This window comes from Symphalangus syndactylus, chromosome 21 (assembly GCF_028878055.3).
Source record: "Symphalangus syndactylus isolate Jambi chromosome 21, NHGRI_mSymSyn1-v2.1_pri, whole genome shotgun sequence".
In the NCBI taxonomy this organism is placed as follows: Eukaryota; Metazoa; Chordata; class Mammalia; order Primates; family Hylobatidae; genus Symphalangus; species Symphalangus syndactylus.
In genome coordinates, this window is record NC_072443.2 from 51,940,088 (window position 1) to 51,956,172 (window position 16,085).

At 58.8% G+C, this 16,085-nt stretch overlaps 1 protein-coding gene across 3 annotated transcripts in view; it reads left to right on the forward strand.

The window, feature by feature from the left end:
• EEFSEC (eukaryotic elongation factor, selenocysteine-tRNA specific) overlaps positions 1 to 15,875 on the forward strand; it is a 265,744-nt gene extending 249,869 nt beyond the window's left edge. For 2 of the 3 annotated variants that reach the window (XM_055259113.2, XM_063630222.1), the window contains one exon: positions 6,505 to 7,077. In XM_055259113.2, coding sequence (XP_055115088.1) covers positions 6,505 to 6,695 — 191 coding nt within the window. In that variant the 3' untranslated portion in view covers positions 6,696 to 7,077. Of the gene's footprint in view, positions 1 to 6,504; positions 7,078 to 15,087 lie in introns of those variants that run through there. The other variant, XM_063630221.1, reaches the window with a different exon arrangement.
• The last annotated feature ends 210 nt before the right edge of the window (positions 15,876 to 16,085 follow it).

Consider the following 16,085-nt stretch of genomic DNA (forward strand, 5'->3'; position numbering starts at 1 on the left):
CGCACCTTCCAAGGCCCTGCTTGGCTTCTCATAGCTGAAGCGTGGTACATGATCTGATCAGAGAGGGAGGAGGGGTGAGGCTGAGAGAGAGGCCAGAAAGAGAATAGATGTTTCTGTCGGTGGAGCCAGGTCAAGATGTCTGACCTGGGCCCTAGAGCAATCCTTGGGACAGCCAGGCGGGATGAGGGACAGCCAGGCGGGATGAGGGACAGCCAGGCGGGATGAGGGAGGAGGCAGCGAGGCAGGGCTAGAGGACAGTGGACTCCTGTGCCCACACCTCCCAGTCGTTGCCCTTGATGCAAGCAGCAGAGCAGCAGTGTGGGGACCTTGAACTTCCAGCAGCCATGGAGGAGTTATGAGCATCACCATCCCTACCATACCTCTCGTCCCTGTCCTTCCTGGGCAGACTCAGAGCATGGCAGAGACAACACCGTGGGCCTAGAGATGTCAGCGAGCTTCCTGGCCCTTCCTCCCCTCCCCGGCCCCTGTGTGCCATGGATTGAGCAGGTTCCAGCCAGATTGCACCGGTAGGCACCGTGCCTTCTCTGGGCTCCCAGCTGGATGCCGGAGGCCACAGTGATGGGGGTCCTGTAATAGACGTCGCCCTGTGAGTAACCCAGGGTCACAGTGGAAGCCTTGGGAAATACATAAAAGAAGAAAGGAGGAACAGTGCTTGCAACCCACTCCTGACCCCTGACAGCCAAATGGACAGTCTTCCGGTCTCTTTTCCCTTCATCCCAGGGCTGCAGCAGAACTCTTCCAAAAATTTTGATTGCTGCATTTTTTTTGAATTAGCATTATAACATAGGTCTTTCTTTGTGTAACTTTAAACTCTTCTCAGGTATCACTTTTAGTCCCACAGAACATTTTGCTGCAGCAAATAGATGCTGGATGGGTCTGGACTGGCCTCCCTTGGTCTTAGAGGCCCTTTGTAGTTCTAAAAAACGTGCCGCTCCCTTAGTGGGTAAGCACACAGGCTTGGGAATCAGATAGCCTGGCGTTCCCGCTCTGCCTCTAAATAGCCGTGTGACCTTGGGCAAGCTACTGACTCTTCCGTGCCTGTTTCCTCAACACGGTGTTACGAGGATTAAGTACCTCCATGCTGTGGTGACATCTTTGTGTAGAAATCTTCTGCCGTATCTCAGACCACTTGTTTGGACTGAATTCCTAGAAGTGCCTTTCTTAGTTCACACTGTGACCATCTGGGACCTTGTCCCTCCCAGATTGTCACCAGCCAGTGCTTAAACAGCTGCCCTTCAGGTTCTTGGAAAACCAGAGCAGTTTGCCCCTCAGCCCCAGCAGGGTGTCCTCCAACACTTATTTGGAGAATGTTCTCTGAGTATCCACCACTCACCAGCAATCACTCCAGGTGTTAGGGTTACAACAGTGAATAGACAAAACTCCCTGCTAGGGTGGAGCTTGTCATTTCAGCAGAGGCAGACAACAAACCCAAAACAAGGACATCATAGAGGACATTAGAAGGTTATAAGAGCTATAGGAAAAATAGTGGGGTGAGAGGGGGTCAGGGGAGCATGAAGGGGTTGTAGTTTTAAACAAGGTGGTCACAAAGGCCTCACCAAGAGGTGACAGTTGTACAGTGACTCGAAGAAAGTGAACTTGCAGCTGCCGGAGCTCCCAAGTCTCCAGGCGGAGGGATTGGCAAAGACAGGGGCCCTGAGGCAGAGACGGGCCAGGTGTGCCTCCCAGGTGAGTCTCCAGGCAGAGGGATTGGCAATGACAGCAGACCTGAGGCAGAGACAGGCCAGGTGTGCAGGAGGGCAGCGAGGAGGCTGACACAGGGGTGGGGCTGTGAGCCGGGGGCAAGCAGAGGCCAGAGGTCCAGAGCAGCCCCCAGTGCAGGGAGGAAGATGGGGGCAGGACTGCACCTCCCTGACAGCGTAGGTCCTAGCAGAGCGGGTGGCAGAGCAGGCCCTGTCCTGCCTGCCTTGGAGACACAGGGCCTGCAGGAGGTGGAAACCAGGCAGATGGGTAGTCAGCACTCAGCACATGGCCTTGTCACCACCTTCCCGCACACTGACCCCAAGTCAAAGTGGGGAGCCTGGCACACAGGGCACCGTGTGGGCATGGTGAGCTGTGGTCATCCTGGAGCCAGGCCCTCGTACCGCACCACGCATGGCACATGCCTTCATCTGCCCTCAGCGCCTCTCGCATACCCACCCCCAGGAATTGTCACTCAAATTCCCTTTGCCTGTGGATCTGTGACAGCAATATCTATGGCTGGTGCCTGTCATCTGGCCTTGGGTCCAGCATTCCTCCTCCTCCCTTGGAACACGCTGAAGCAGCCCTGTCCCCACACAGTGATCGCGGTGCTGTTTCCTTGGCCACCCTTCTGCTGACTGGAGATCTGGCTGTCTTGTTCACTGGCTGTACCTTCTTAGATGAGTAAACTGCATGGGAGCTGGGCCCTGGTCTGTGCGTTCACCACCATTTATCTCCTGTCCTGGCATGTTCCCTGAATATTTTTAAGTGAAAAGGCACAGAGGCAGGTTGGGAGAAGCACAGAGCGGGACCCCCAGAGTCTGGCTGGGTGGGTAGCAGCTCTCACCACATGACACCCTGGGGTGCTCTTCACTTCCCTGTGTTTGCCACATGGCTAAAAAAGAAAAAAAAGGCCACTGGGAAAACAAAGCAGCTCCTGGTGACATTTGCCACAAATCCATGCTGCCCCATGTCCAGGTCTCCCTTTGGTCAGGCTTTCCAGGTGCTTTCCGGCCAGTCCATAATAGAGCAGAGGTAAACGAGCCTGACCATCTCAGAAGAGCAATTAAATGGCCACATCTTCACCAGTGACAGATAGACTTTCCGGCTTTGCCTGCTCCGGGCAGTGCGAGGTATGCATTGTGTGTAATGAGAGCCATCGTGGGCGAGATGGACTGCCGATTGGGCCACGCCTGTCTCCCCAGCCCAGCACAGACGCCGGGGAGCCCCACACCTTCTTAGCCTCCAGACCTCCTGGCACCAGAGGGAGACGGGCTGCCCGTGCCATTTGTCGGGGTCTGCTGCCAGCTACCTGCTCTGTTTGCAGAAGGAAGGCCAGGCTCTGATTCAGGGATTCAGATACCTACAGGCCAGGCGCTCACTTGAGGAGACTGGCCAGGGTCCTCCCCATGCCCACACTCTGCACCCCATCCCAAGCACGGGGCAGACCACCTAGGTGTGGAACCTGCAGAGCAGACACCGCTCAGGCTCCAAGTAAGGTATGCTGCTCACAGGGGGCACTTCCTTAATGCAGGTCCCCAAGGCCATAGTGTCACAAGTCCCTCAGGCAGGCGTGCAAGGGCCTGGCTCCTGGAGCCCTGTTCATATCAGCTGCATGTCCTCAGTCTTCCCAGGGGACTCAGGCTTTAGATGGCCAGTAATCTCACTTCCGCCTGCCAGAGGGAGACCGGACCCTTTGTGCAGTGGGACAAGCTATCCCTGACTGACTCTACAGATGGCCTCTTTATCCAGCACCCTTGTCATTTTTTTTTTTTTTAAGACTGAGTCTCACTGTTGCCCAGGCTAGAGTGCAGTGGTACAATCTCGGCTCACTGCAAGCTCCACCTCCCCAGTTCACGCCATTCTCCTACCTCAGCCTCTGGAGTAGCTGGGACAATAGGCACCTGCCACCACCCTAGCTAATTTTTTGTATTTTTAATGGAGACGGGGTTTCACCATGTTAGTCAGGATGATCTTGATCTCCTGACCTCATGATCCACCCACCTCGGCCTCCCAAAGTGCTGGGATTCCAGGCTTGAGCCCTTGTCACCTTTTTAAACATCTAGAGCTGCAGGGCCAGTGCACAATGCTCTCACAGCCTTGAGAACCATTGTCAGAAGCCCACTGAAAGGTGTATCCCCCACCCATCGCTCTGAGTGGAGAGCAGAAACTGGCTTTGCCATTGGGTAAGGGCTGGAGCTCAAATCCTGGCTCTTCTGAACTCACTGTGGGGCTTCCAGTAAGTCACTGCCCTCTTAGACCTTCATTTTCTCATCCGTATAAAGAAGGGGTGGCCAACATCTTCAGGAAACTGAGCCAGAAATAACCCACACAGCCCCGCCAGCCAGCGCTCCCAGTCTGAGACGACAGGCCAGGGCCCTCCGGACTGAAGCTTGATGTGCGAGCCTTATGGCTGCCGTGTCTTCTCAGGGAGGAAGCTAGTACTGGGCAGGACAGGGAAAAGGGAGGAAAATTCTTTAGGTGCCAGAAGGTGCAGTGGCACAGGTGCCAACAGCACATAGGAAGCTGGGCCCTCTGCCTGTGCCTCTGCCCAGCTTCCTCCCGGCTCTGGTCCTCTAGGTCCCCAGCCTGTATAGGCCGTTTGTGCACATGGGGAGGGGATCCTGGTGGGACACCTCCTTGGCAGGCAGGGTATGGGCTGCCTTCACCCCCACCTGCCTTCAGTGCCTTCATACCCAGCTGCCCCTAGCAGCAGTCTCAGGAGCCACCACCCACTGGGGCTCCCTGTCCCATGCCACTCTCACAGTGCCCCATGAGCTTGCTCCCATCAGAATCCCCCAGTGGGGCTATGAGGCTCACAGAGTGAGTGCTCACACTGAGGTGCTCTGCCAGGGGTGGAACTGCTCCGAGCCCTGGGCCCACCCACTCCCACAGATGCCGAGGAGCCTGCTGAGTGGTCTCACCCTGGCCAGTGGCCCACATGGAGGCTGCACCATGCTGCCACCAGGAGATTCCTCATGAATACAAGCCCACAGCACAGAAAGACAAATGCTGATGATCTCACTTATATGTGGTATCTCAAAACCCAAACTCATAAAAGCAGAGGGTAGAAGGGTGGTTGCAGGAGCCTGGGGGTGGAGGCTGGGGCGGGAATGGGAAGGTCTTGGTCAAAGGGTTCACAGTTTCAGTTAGACCAGAGAAATCGATTCAGGAGATCCGCTGTGCAGAATAGTGACTGTAATTAATAACAATGTATAATATTCAATGCAATTTGCTAAGAGAATAGATTTTAAATGTTCTCATCACTAAAATAAGTATGTGAGGTGATGAATATGTTAATTAGTCTGATTTAATCATTCCAAAATATATACATGTATTAAAACATCATGTTAGACTGGGCAACATGGCAAAACTCCATCTCCACAAAAAAATGCAAAAAATAAGCTAGACGTGGTGGCACGAGCCTGTGGTTCCCACTACTCAGGAGGCTGAGGTGGGAGGATCACTTGAGCCCAGGAGGCAGAGGTTGTAGTGAGCCAGGATCACACCACTGCACTCCAGCCTAGGCAACAGAGTGAGACCCTGTCACATACACACACACACACACACAAAAAAAATATATATATATATATATAGAGAGAGAGAGAGAGAGTACACTATAAATATACACAGTTTGTCATTTGTCAACTTAAAAAAGACAAGCTCCAGAGAAAGGGCAGTTGCAGCAGCATGTTTAAGGATGAGTGGGACTTCTATTGCCTAGGATGGGAAGGGTGTTCCAGGCAGAGGGAACAGCATGTGAGAGGCTTGCATGTGTGATGAGGAGCCCAGGAATGGACCATGATCAGCAGGGCTGCAGAGACGGTGCACAAAGGCAGAGCGTGGTGAAGATGGAGGTGTTGGAGTGGGTGCGTGCCGGGACATCAGCAGAAAACAAATTTCCACTCAGGCGTTCAGCTGGAGGGAGTTGAACAAAAGGTCTTTAGTGAGGCGTGGGCTGGTTAAAGCAACTCATAGAGGTAGCTGGAAAGCGGTGGGGGCTGCACCCACCCAAGCCTGGGGGCGGGGCAACATATACCCCTGGCAGAGGATCCCAGGATGAGCCACTGACTCTGTGAGCCCCATGGCCCCACTGGGGTGTCCTGATGGGAGCAAGCTCTCAGGGCTGTGGCAAACTGAGCCAAGGGGGCACTGTGAGAATGGCATGGGGCAGGGAGCCCCAGCGGGTGGTGGTTCCTGGGACTGCTACTGGGGCAGCTGGGTATGCAGCCTGCATATCCCACTGAGGGCAGGTGGGGGTGAAAGCAGCCCAGGTCCTGCCTGCCAAAGGGAGCCAGGGATACACACCCTGACTGCCCTCTCTTCCCACACTCTGGCCTGTTGGGGCTTCCACTGCTAAACCTGGTCATGCTATCTGCAGGGGTCAGCCTCCTAGGCACACAAGAGGGTGGAGAAGTGGAGAATGGGTCTCCAGAGGCAATCAGGGAGCACCCCACCCAGGGAGCCTCAGATGCCGAGTTTCCAGACGTGGACTTGGCATGAGTGCACTGGAAAGCAATGGACCACTCGGCACAGGGCAGCAGTCCCTCCAGGGCCTGAGCACGAGGGTGGTGAGCCGAGGCCCCAAGAGGCACAGTGCCCTACTGTACACCTATCAGATGGGCGCCAGAGGGACCAAAATGTCAGAATGGACACAGGCCTCAGGGCTGACTGGCTAGGGAGGGAGGCAGAAGAGGGGTGGGTCTAGGCAGCAGGTGGGCGGGCAGGGAGCCCACGGGTGCTTGGGGTACGGCAGAGTGACAGGCTCTTTTCTGTGCCTCGCAGGTGGCCTCAGCCCCGAGTCCAAGAAGATCCTGACACCTGCCCTCAAGAAGCGGGCGCGGGCTGGCCGTGGGGAGGCCACCAGGCAGGAGGAGAGCGCCGAGCGGAGCGAGCCCTCACAGCACGTGGCGCTCAGCCTGACTTTCAAGCGTTACGTCTTCGACACCCACAAGCGCATGGTTCAGTCTCCCTGAGTGTCCAGTGACCTCCCCCAGGGCCTCCTTGCCCGGCCCAGTCCAGGCTGCTGTGCCAAATCCCAACCAGCCATGCCTCAGCCTCTCCCAGTCTCTCCCTGCAGTCCTGCAGCAGCAGCCCCCACCCCCAGGCTTGGTGCTGAGCCCTGGTGAGGAGCTGAGGGGGATGGGTTGCCGGGGCCAGGAGGGTCTATCCTCCAGCCCCTGCACACTCCCTCCCAGGACAGCCCCCAGCCCAACTAGGAAAGGGCCCTGGGCAGAGGCCTGGTAGCCAGTATCTTCCACTGCCCCATCTGTTGGCCACCTGCAGGCCAGTCTCACCCCTCCCCCAGGTGGGCAGGCACTTGACAGCTACAAATAAATGTCCCGTGGTCCCAGCCCACTCTACTGGTGTCTCTCTCTCTGTGACTTCACTAGGGCCCCCGCCCTCCCCGGCTGTTTTCCAAGGGGAATCTCAGAGAAATCCCAAGAGTTCCTGCCCAGGTCGGGGCCAGGGAAGGGACCCAAACTCAGAGTCTGTAGGCTGTGGGAGTCTGCAGAGGGTCTGCACTTCTCAACCCCACTGGGTGGCTCCTGGGGTGCTCTGGGCCTTGAGAGAGAATGGGGATTCTCTGGGCAGCTGGGTCCAGGGAGGGCACCCACAGGGGAGTTGGGGAATAGCAGGGTGCCTGGCCAAGGCGTCAGGCAGAGCAGGTGGAGGCTTGCTCCTCCACCCCAACACAAGGAGTCCCTCCGCCCATGCCCTCAAGTTTGAGAACCATACACTTCCCAGAAAGTGGAGGCTAGCATGGTAAGGGCACCCTGCAGAGCCATCTCCCATCCCCTGCACCCACAGACCACCCTGCCTTGTAGCCCCAGGCTGTGGGATACTCAGGAAAGGGTGAATGGTGGAGTCAACTGACTGAGAGGAAATCAAAGCTTTTAGAGACATTTGTAGGATGAACAGATGTTCAAACGTTCCTTTATTTGGTCTCCAGACAGACACAGAGGCTTCCCTTTTATCCCAGTAATCGGTGCATTATGCTTTAATTTGCAAATGGCATTAAAAATATTAACAGGGACAGGTTTCGATCAAATGACTTGGGCCTGTTAAGCCCCAGAGCCGTGTGTGTGTGTGTGTGTGTGTGTGTGTGTGTGTGTGTGTCCCGTGTACACGTGGTGGGTGGGGAGCAGGCGGTTAAATACACCAGCAGCAGAGCAAAGCCCCCAAGCTGCAAGGATGCCAGCGATGGTGACTGGCCCGGCCACCCTTGGTCAACCTTGGCCCAGACCCAGGCAGCAGGGCTGGAGCAGCAGTCAAGGGCAACAGCTGAGAGCCATGGGGAAGTGGGGTTCCCAGTTCAGTCCCCCTGAGGGGATTGGCCCTGGAGGAACGTGAGAGAAAGTGTGGCCCCGGTGATCTTGGCCTCCACTGCTGCTGCAGGCTGCGGGTGCCAGGGCGGCTCATCTACACCGTGAATCAGGACAGTCCTCTGCCTAGGAGCCGGCTCCCCCTCCACTGCTGCTGCCTGAGCAGATGCCTCCTGGGACTGCAGTGGCCCCTCTCCCTGGGGCCTCACCCCACTGGGTACTGTGCCCCACAGCCTCCTCACCCTACCCGGCCCTGCAGACTGTTTCACCAGGAAGGCAGTGCCACTTCGCTGAGGCCACTCCGCCCAGGAAACTGGCAGCAGCTTTGAGCCCACACCAGGCTCCCTGCTAGCCTGCTGGTCCCCCAGAGGAGGGCAGCCGAAGAAGGGTGCAGACCTCCGGGAGGGCTTCAGTCAGCACTGAGCTGGGCTCACAGCCCCCCAGCCTATCAGTGCCTGGGGGCAGGAGAGGCCCCTCTGAGCACCTGCCAGTGCTGTCCAGGCTGGTCACCTCCCAGCACAGATCTGGGAGCTGCTGGTGAGGGCCAACACTGGGTCCGAACCCAGCTTCGGGGACTCACCTCTTAGGTGAGGAAACCTCCCTCCTCCTCAATGTGGGGCTGAGCTGGGAGCCAGGCCACACCCTCCCTGACCCCTCCCTCCCCAGCCCCCTCAGAGTCCCTGTACATTGGGACAGAAAACTCTGAGCTCAGCCCCAGGTCCTGGCCTGCATGGGCAGGGCGACCTTGGGTGTGTCACTGTCCCTCTCTAAATGAGGGGTCATGTGACTCAGTGGAACCACTGTGCCAGGCATGGGGGGGCACTTAGTCCATGGGAGCTGGCTCTGGGGCCAGATCAGGTGTGGAGGAAAGATGAGCACACAGGGCGAATGTGGCTGCCGCCACCAGGGCACAGATTCAGGCCTCTCCCTGCCTGCGGTGTGAGCTTGGGCAAGTTCCCTAACCTCATGCCTCAGTGTCTCCGTGTATAAAATGGAAGAAGAAAAGCAGCCATGCCAGAGGGCTGCCCTGGGGATGGGAGACTTGCCAGGCATGTTGCTGACCCTGCATTACCTGTGGCCCTAGGGTGGCCCCCACACATCTCCCACTGAGAGGCAAAAGGCCCAGAGCCCCTCAGGAAGTGACACCGGCCCCAAATAAGCCGTTTTTCCAGGAACTCTGTGCAGGCGTCCACCTCCACCCCACCTCTCACCTCCCCATTGGTCTGAAGACCGTGCTCCTCAAAGCCCCGGGAAGGAGGGGGCTCGGGTGGAGGAACTGAGGCACAGAGGCACAGAAGGGAGGAGGGGCAGCCCAGGGCGACTCCCAGGAGCCTCTGAGCGCCCTGAGTGTGTAACGAGGCAGACCTGCTCTGTGTGGCCTGAAAACGCCCAGCCGAATGCCCCAGGAGAGGCCTCTATCAGGCCCGGCATCGGTGGAAACCTGAGCGTCCATTAGTGGGATCGGGCCAGGGCGCGCAGCCTTTGAAGGTGCAGCCTAGCCAGGACGGTGGGCAGGAGCTGGAGCCAGCACCCAGTTCTGGCTGAGGCCAAAGTGTGGGCATGTACGTCCCCTTCCCTGGCTCCCCCATCCCCCAGGGTGCCTTGGGCAACCCCAGGCCTGCGTGTTTTATGAAGGAGAGGGTTCCAGTGGGTCAAGCTCACTGCAGCCACCGACACAGGTAAACTCACTGAATCTGCTCGTCTACCCACAGTGGTGGTGTGGCAGCAGCATGCCAGTTTCCCAGGGGTGCAGACAGGGCAGGGCTTGGCTGCCTGCAGCTGCCCCAGATAGAGCTGGAGTTTGAGTCCAGGCTCCAGGTGCTTCCAGAGTCCCTTGCCCACCAGTGCTTCAGGCGTGTCCTTGGAAAAAAGGTGCTCTCTGGGGTCCTCTGTGGGTGGGGCATGGGGCAGCAGTGCCCTGGGCCCCCTCACCTGCCTGCCCACATGGAGTGAGGTCATGGACCGACATCCTGCCATGGGCTGGGGCAGGAGGGGCAGCGGTGATTGGCAGGCCCCCGACCAGCAGGGCTAATGCACAAACGAAGAGATAAGGCTTATCTGGAAATGTCCCTGGAATCGAGACTCTGATGGAAACAGGCTTCTGGGTTAATATATTTTCGATAGATAACGTCTCGTAAACGGGAAGCCCTGGGGGCCTGGGGCAGGAGAAGGGGCAGCTTCTGTGCTCCCAGGCCTCCTGCCCTGGCCATGCATGTGCATGTGCGCACACGGGCATCGGTGCACCAGGCATCTCCGAGCCTGTGCTGACGTCCGGGTGTGCGTCTGTGCACATGGATCCGCGATGTCTCAGACGTGTCTGCATGTGCTCCGTGTGTGTTTTGGGAGGGTTGGTGTGTTTGTCAGTGTGTGTATCTCTTTGGGTGTGGGAGTGGGGTGAAGGAGGATTGAGTCCAGTGTGCACAGCATGGTGGCAAGTTCCCTAACCTCATGCCTCAGTGTCCCCATGTATAAAATGTGCCTCAGTTCCTGTGTATCCAGTGCTAGTTTGCCCCATGGGCAAAGGGCATGCAGGTTAGTGGGGCCTCTTCTCCAGGACTGGGTAGGATTTGAGGGAGGCTTATCACTCCATTCTACAGGAAGCATGCCAGGGCCAGACCCCTGTCTGGGGAGCGCAGGAGCCTGTCAGTCCGAGCTCACTCTGGGGTTGGTCCCGGCCCTGGCCTCCACTGCTGAGCAGCCTCCATGTGGGGGTTAGCATTTCCAGATTCCCTTCCAGAGACCAAGGCCAGCCTGGCTGACAGCCTCCCAACTCCTAGTTCAGCCTTGTCTGTCCTCTGAGGCGGGGACTGGGGAGGCCTCCTGCCAAGGGGCTGCATGGGCAAGGTCTTGAAGGGAGAGTAGGAGTTTGCCAGGGCAAGGAAGGGTGGCACCTGCCAGAGGGAACAGCAGAGTGAGGGCTGTGGTGAGGCAGCGCTCGCTGGGGCCCGTGTGCCTGCTTGCTGAGGAGGATGAGGTCATGGCTCCGGACCCCCCAGCCCCTGTTGCACCTCCAGCAGCCTCCACACAGGCAGCCCAGATTAAAAAGAGTAATTAGCATTTGACTGATAACGGGGTTGAGCCATTAATTAGCCTGCTCAGCCCGGCACCAGGCTTGGCTGCTGGGAGTTGGGGCAGAGGCAGCAGGGGGTGCTGGGAGTGGGGCTCGCAAGGCTCTACAGGGACTCCATTCCCCTTGCTGAGCACTGGTGATGCTGGGGGAGGTGATGGGGGCGCTATGAACAATGTGGCCGGAACTCGGGCAGCCAGGGAGGCCTAGAAGGCTGTCTGCTGGGTGTGGGAGGCCTTGGAGCCCCACAAGGGCACAGGCAGGGGGGTGGGGCATGGTGTCCAGTTGGGGTTCCAAGAGACCCCTCTGGCCTCCTGAGGGAGCCAATGGCAGGGCCTGGAGGCCAGGGGTCCCCCACCCCCATTACAAACAGAGGGCAGAGGCCATGTGGGTTGGAGAGGACCTGGGACCAGTGGTTGGTGATTGGATGTGGCAGCCGAGGGGAGGGGACAGTCCGAGCTGAGGCCTGGGAGGAAGAGGACGTTTGGGAAGGCTCGGGGATTGAAAACAGGGAGGTGAAACTTGAGAGGAGAGGTACGTTTGGGAAGAGGCCCCAAGTTGAGTGCTCGAATATTTATGAGGCCTCCTGTGTACAGGCCCTGCCACCGTGGTGGGGCACCAGTGGGGGAGGCGGAGACCCTGCCCGCATCCCAGCCTTGTGCTCCCTGGGGCAAGACCAGTGCAGGGACCTCAGAGGGCAGTGGGAGGGACAGCATGGACCCTAGATCACTACCTCCCACCTCGCAGTGTGGCCTGCGGCCCCCTCTGCAAAGGAGGCTGTCAGGCCGGCCCTGCACCCCTGACCCACCCAGGCCAGCAGGTTGTAGGTCACATGGCCACACCCCTGGAGCCCTCACTGAGGTGTTGCTCAGTCCCCACGTGCTCCCCCCACGTTATCACTGGCCCCCATGAGGGAGACAGTGCAGCAGAGAGAAACGGCCACATCCCACAGCCACAGCTGGCCTCTAGGTCAAGGCCTGGCTGGGAGCCCAGGCTGACCTGGCCCTGGGGCACAGTGACAGGCACAGCCAGGCCTCACCCCCGAAGGTCACTCCATAGACTCAGCCCGGAGCCTCCAGCATCCCACATAGCCACCACCTGGTGGGCCCCAGCATCCGTCTCCCCTGCAAGGCTTGCACAGCCCAACATCACCTGTGGGAGGAGACCCCGTTGGCAGGGCCAGCCCTGTGGAGCCACCTGAAGAGGAACAGAGGCAACGGAGCTGTGGCCAGCACAGTGTGTCCTAGCAAAGGGGCTGCCGAGGGGCCGCTGGGCCCAAGGCAGAGTCTCCAGTCAGCTGCTTGGCCCTCCAGCTCCAACCTGCCTGTCTTCACTGCCATCTCCCATCACTTCCCCTGCCTCTCTCTGGTCCTTCATGGACAACCCTGCCTCCCACCAAGGTCTAGTTCACCTCTTCCCTGTCCACGCCCTGAGGCTTGGGGCCCCAGCCCTTGAGTGGTGTCTATCAGGGACCCCCAGGCAACCTACCAAGGTAGAGGCAGGCTGGAGGGTCTGTGGGGTGTGGTTACCTGCAAATGGACCCCGGGGCTGTCTTTAGCTTTCTTCTCCGACTCCCTCCCTCCTAAGCTTCCACCCTGGGCCTGCCCCCATGGCAGCCACTCTCTGCAGGGCCTTCCCTGCTCCTAGCTCTTCAGCTCCTTCTAGGGGACCTGAGGACCCAGGGACCCAGAAGACCTCGAGCTGGGGGTAGAGAAAGGCAAGGGGGGAGCAGAGCCAGGCCTTCCTCAGAGGCCCAGGGAATTCCCCAAAGACGCCAGAGCTGGGGCTCAGACCAGGCTACAGAGGCCAAGTTACTGACCCTTCCCCATCCTTTCCCAGTTAATTACCAAGAAAGACTCTCCCAAGCCAGTTACCCACACCGTCCCCAGACTGTCATCAGCACCACCACCATCACTAACCTCACCATCACTCCATCATTTAACGTCACTACTAACGTCAATGCCATCATCACCTCATAGCATAACTAACTTCACCACCATCATCATCAGCATCACCAGCGACCTGCTCAGATTGGTTTGGGGAAGACCTGTCTGGAGGCCGACAGGGAGGAGCGTGACGCAGTTTGCCAAGAGGGAGGTGCCATGCCCAGGCTCAGGCAAGAGGGAATGGGGTGCGAGTGGGGCCATGGCTGGAGTCAGTAAAGAGGAGGAGAAGGAGGTGGATTTGAAGATGATCCCAAAGCTACATCAGCTGGCCTTGGCACTGACTGGATGATCTAGGGGAGGCCAGACTTAGGGGATCTAGGGTCCCTAGCCAGCCTCTGGGCACAAGAGATGGGAACCCTGCAGAGGAGAGTGTGGGCAAGACGCTTTGGCAAGCTTCGCTGCAGAATTCCTGAGTCCAAAACTCAGATACCCTTGGGGAATTTGGCTTGGAAAGCCTCTCCCTGGACAGCTATGTCTTGGGTCTGAGTGGACACGGGGATGGGTCATTGGCACACAGGCACAGCAAGGCTATGGGATCCTGAGGCCATGGGGTGGGATAGAGCTAGAGAAGAGACGGGCCCAGGGAGCACTCTGCGGTGCCAGAGCACAAGGGAACACGCAGGGCCAGGGAAGGTGGGCATTGCTTGAGATGCCCATGGGCCGTGGGTGCCAGGCCCAGGGAAGAGGGTGGTGGGGTGGAGCCTCAGGCAGGCTTCCCAAGGAAGTGAGCAGGGCACTTCTGGGTGGAAGTTGTGTAATGGGTGTGGTGTGAGATGAGGCAACCTGCTTCCTAATCAGATGCAGAGCGGATGATAGGGTGGAAGATAGCCAACAGTCAGCAGCGCCTCACTGCCCCAGTGCTCACCATGGGGGGATCCACTCCCGCACTGGCCAGGCCTCCCTGGGTCTCCCTGCCACCTTGCCCCAATCTGTCTCCAGGCCTTTGCTGGTGATGCTGCTCTCCCCGCCAGGGCCCATGCTCCACTCAAGCCCACTTCTCCCTCAACCTCGGGGCTCTCGCACAGATGGCTCCTGATGGGCAGAGTGGGAGGAAGAGAAGCAGGTTCTGGGCCCTGTGCCGCCCGAAGGACAGTGCTGCTCAAAGGAAGTTCTCCTGGCCGGCCTCTTATGGATGGGTGGGAAGGAGAGGAGCAGCTTTGGGACCCCTGCTTCCTGGAGTTCCTCACAGAGGGGAAACTGAGGCAGGGGAGGGGTTGGTCCTCTGCCCAGCCCCCCAGCACAGGGAACCTTTGTGGGGAAGTGGCTGCTGCCAGCTGATGCCTGTGGGAAGGACTAGCCCAAGCCTGCCGGGTCCTGGCACAGAGCAGGCCTTGGGGACTGGGGTCTGGGTGCCTGTGTGGACATATTGACCAGGTTGGGGCCCACCCCTGCCTCCCACCATGGACAGCTGGGTGGGCTGCCGATAAGGAGAGACGGTTGCAGAGTCACCAGGCCCCAATGATAAGACAGACAAGCATCTCCCGGTGGCCGGAAGGTGGGGGAGGGGCCCACCGGGGGAGCACCCACATCTCGGATGGGAACACGGAGGCTGCTGGTTCTGGGCAGGGCCCACCCTGCCCCCGGGGGCACAACAGCCCTCCCCAAGGCATCTGGGCAGCTGCCGACACAGTGCAGCAGGGCCCCAGCCTGGCCCACCCTGCAGGACCTCCCCACAGCGGCCCTGCCCAGCTCCAATCCCACCTCAGCCTTGCCCAGCTCCACATGCAGTCTCCTCAGGGTTCCCTCACACACCAGGCCCTGTCCCCCGCCACCTCTGCTCGTCCATGCCCCTGCCTGGAGCACCCCCACGCCATGCCCATCTCCTGCCCCTTCTTCCAGGCGCAGCAGCGTGTCCCTGAAAGAATGAACTGCCGGCGAGAAGAGAGGGTTCTGGGAAGTTGGGACTGTGAGAGAGTGGGAGTGGGGTGGCAGGTGACACACAGGACAGGTGGGCGTGTCCTTGTGGAAGGGGCCCAGCCTGTCATGGGGTTCTTTTGCTGAAGACCTTGGGGCTCTCTCTTCTTGCCAGGTTTGCAGAGCTGGACAGCATGAACTTGAAGCCACTGCAGCCATCCTGTACCCACAAAGGGAATGAGATCCACAGCACAAAGGGGTGACGGCCATGTCGAGAAAGGCCAATGGAGAAATGAAGAGATGGGTTCCTGCTGGCTCCATCTGAGCCCTGGATCCAGCTATGCCTGGAGCTCACCCCCATGTCATGGGAGGCCACACATTCCCTCTGTTGCAGAAGCCTGGTGCCGCGGGTTTCTGCTTTGTGACTCAGAGAGCGATCGTGGTGGGTGCGGTCAGCTGTGCCTCTCACTGTCCCAGCAGGGTTCCTGACCAGCAGCAGGTCCTGTTGCTTCACCTTCAAAGCCTGTCCCGAATCAGTCAGCCCCCACCCCATGGCCGCCAGCCCAGCCAGACCCAGTCACCTCCCACTTGGACCATCACAATTGCCTCACCCTGGTCTTCTGCTCTGCCGGCTGCAGCCAGAGAATCCTGTTGAAACGTGTCAGGGCCCCTCTTCTCTGTTGTAAACCCTCTCACCCGCACCTTCCTCAGGGCAATTGCCAGAGTCCTCACCATGACCCCCAGGCCCTGCATGACCTCCCTGACCTCCTCTGCCATCTCCCCACTCCTCCCAGGTCTCCAGCCTCAGGAGAGGGAGCCCCTTCTCCTGGATGCCCCAGGCACTCCCTCCCTCCTCAGGGCCTCTGCACGCAGCTCCCACTGCCCCCAGGTTGCTCCCCACCCATTCTTCATTGAGCAGCCCCATTGCCCCCAGCCCCGCAGTAAAAATCCACATTCCCACCCTCCTCTGTTTCATCCTTCTTTCTAGCTGGGCTCTCCAACTCTCAGCATTCTGCCCATCGACCTCATTTACTGCCAGTGTTCCCATGGGAAGGGGGCTCTAGGGACAGGGGTTTCTGTCCTTTTGCTCACTGCTGTGTCCCAGTGCCAGGCAGAGCACCCAGCACATGCCTGGCGCTCCACACACAGGAGCACTCGGGCCAGTGGGGATTA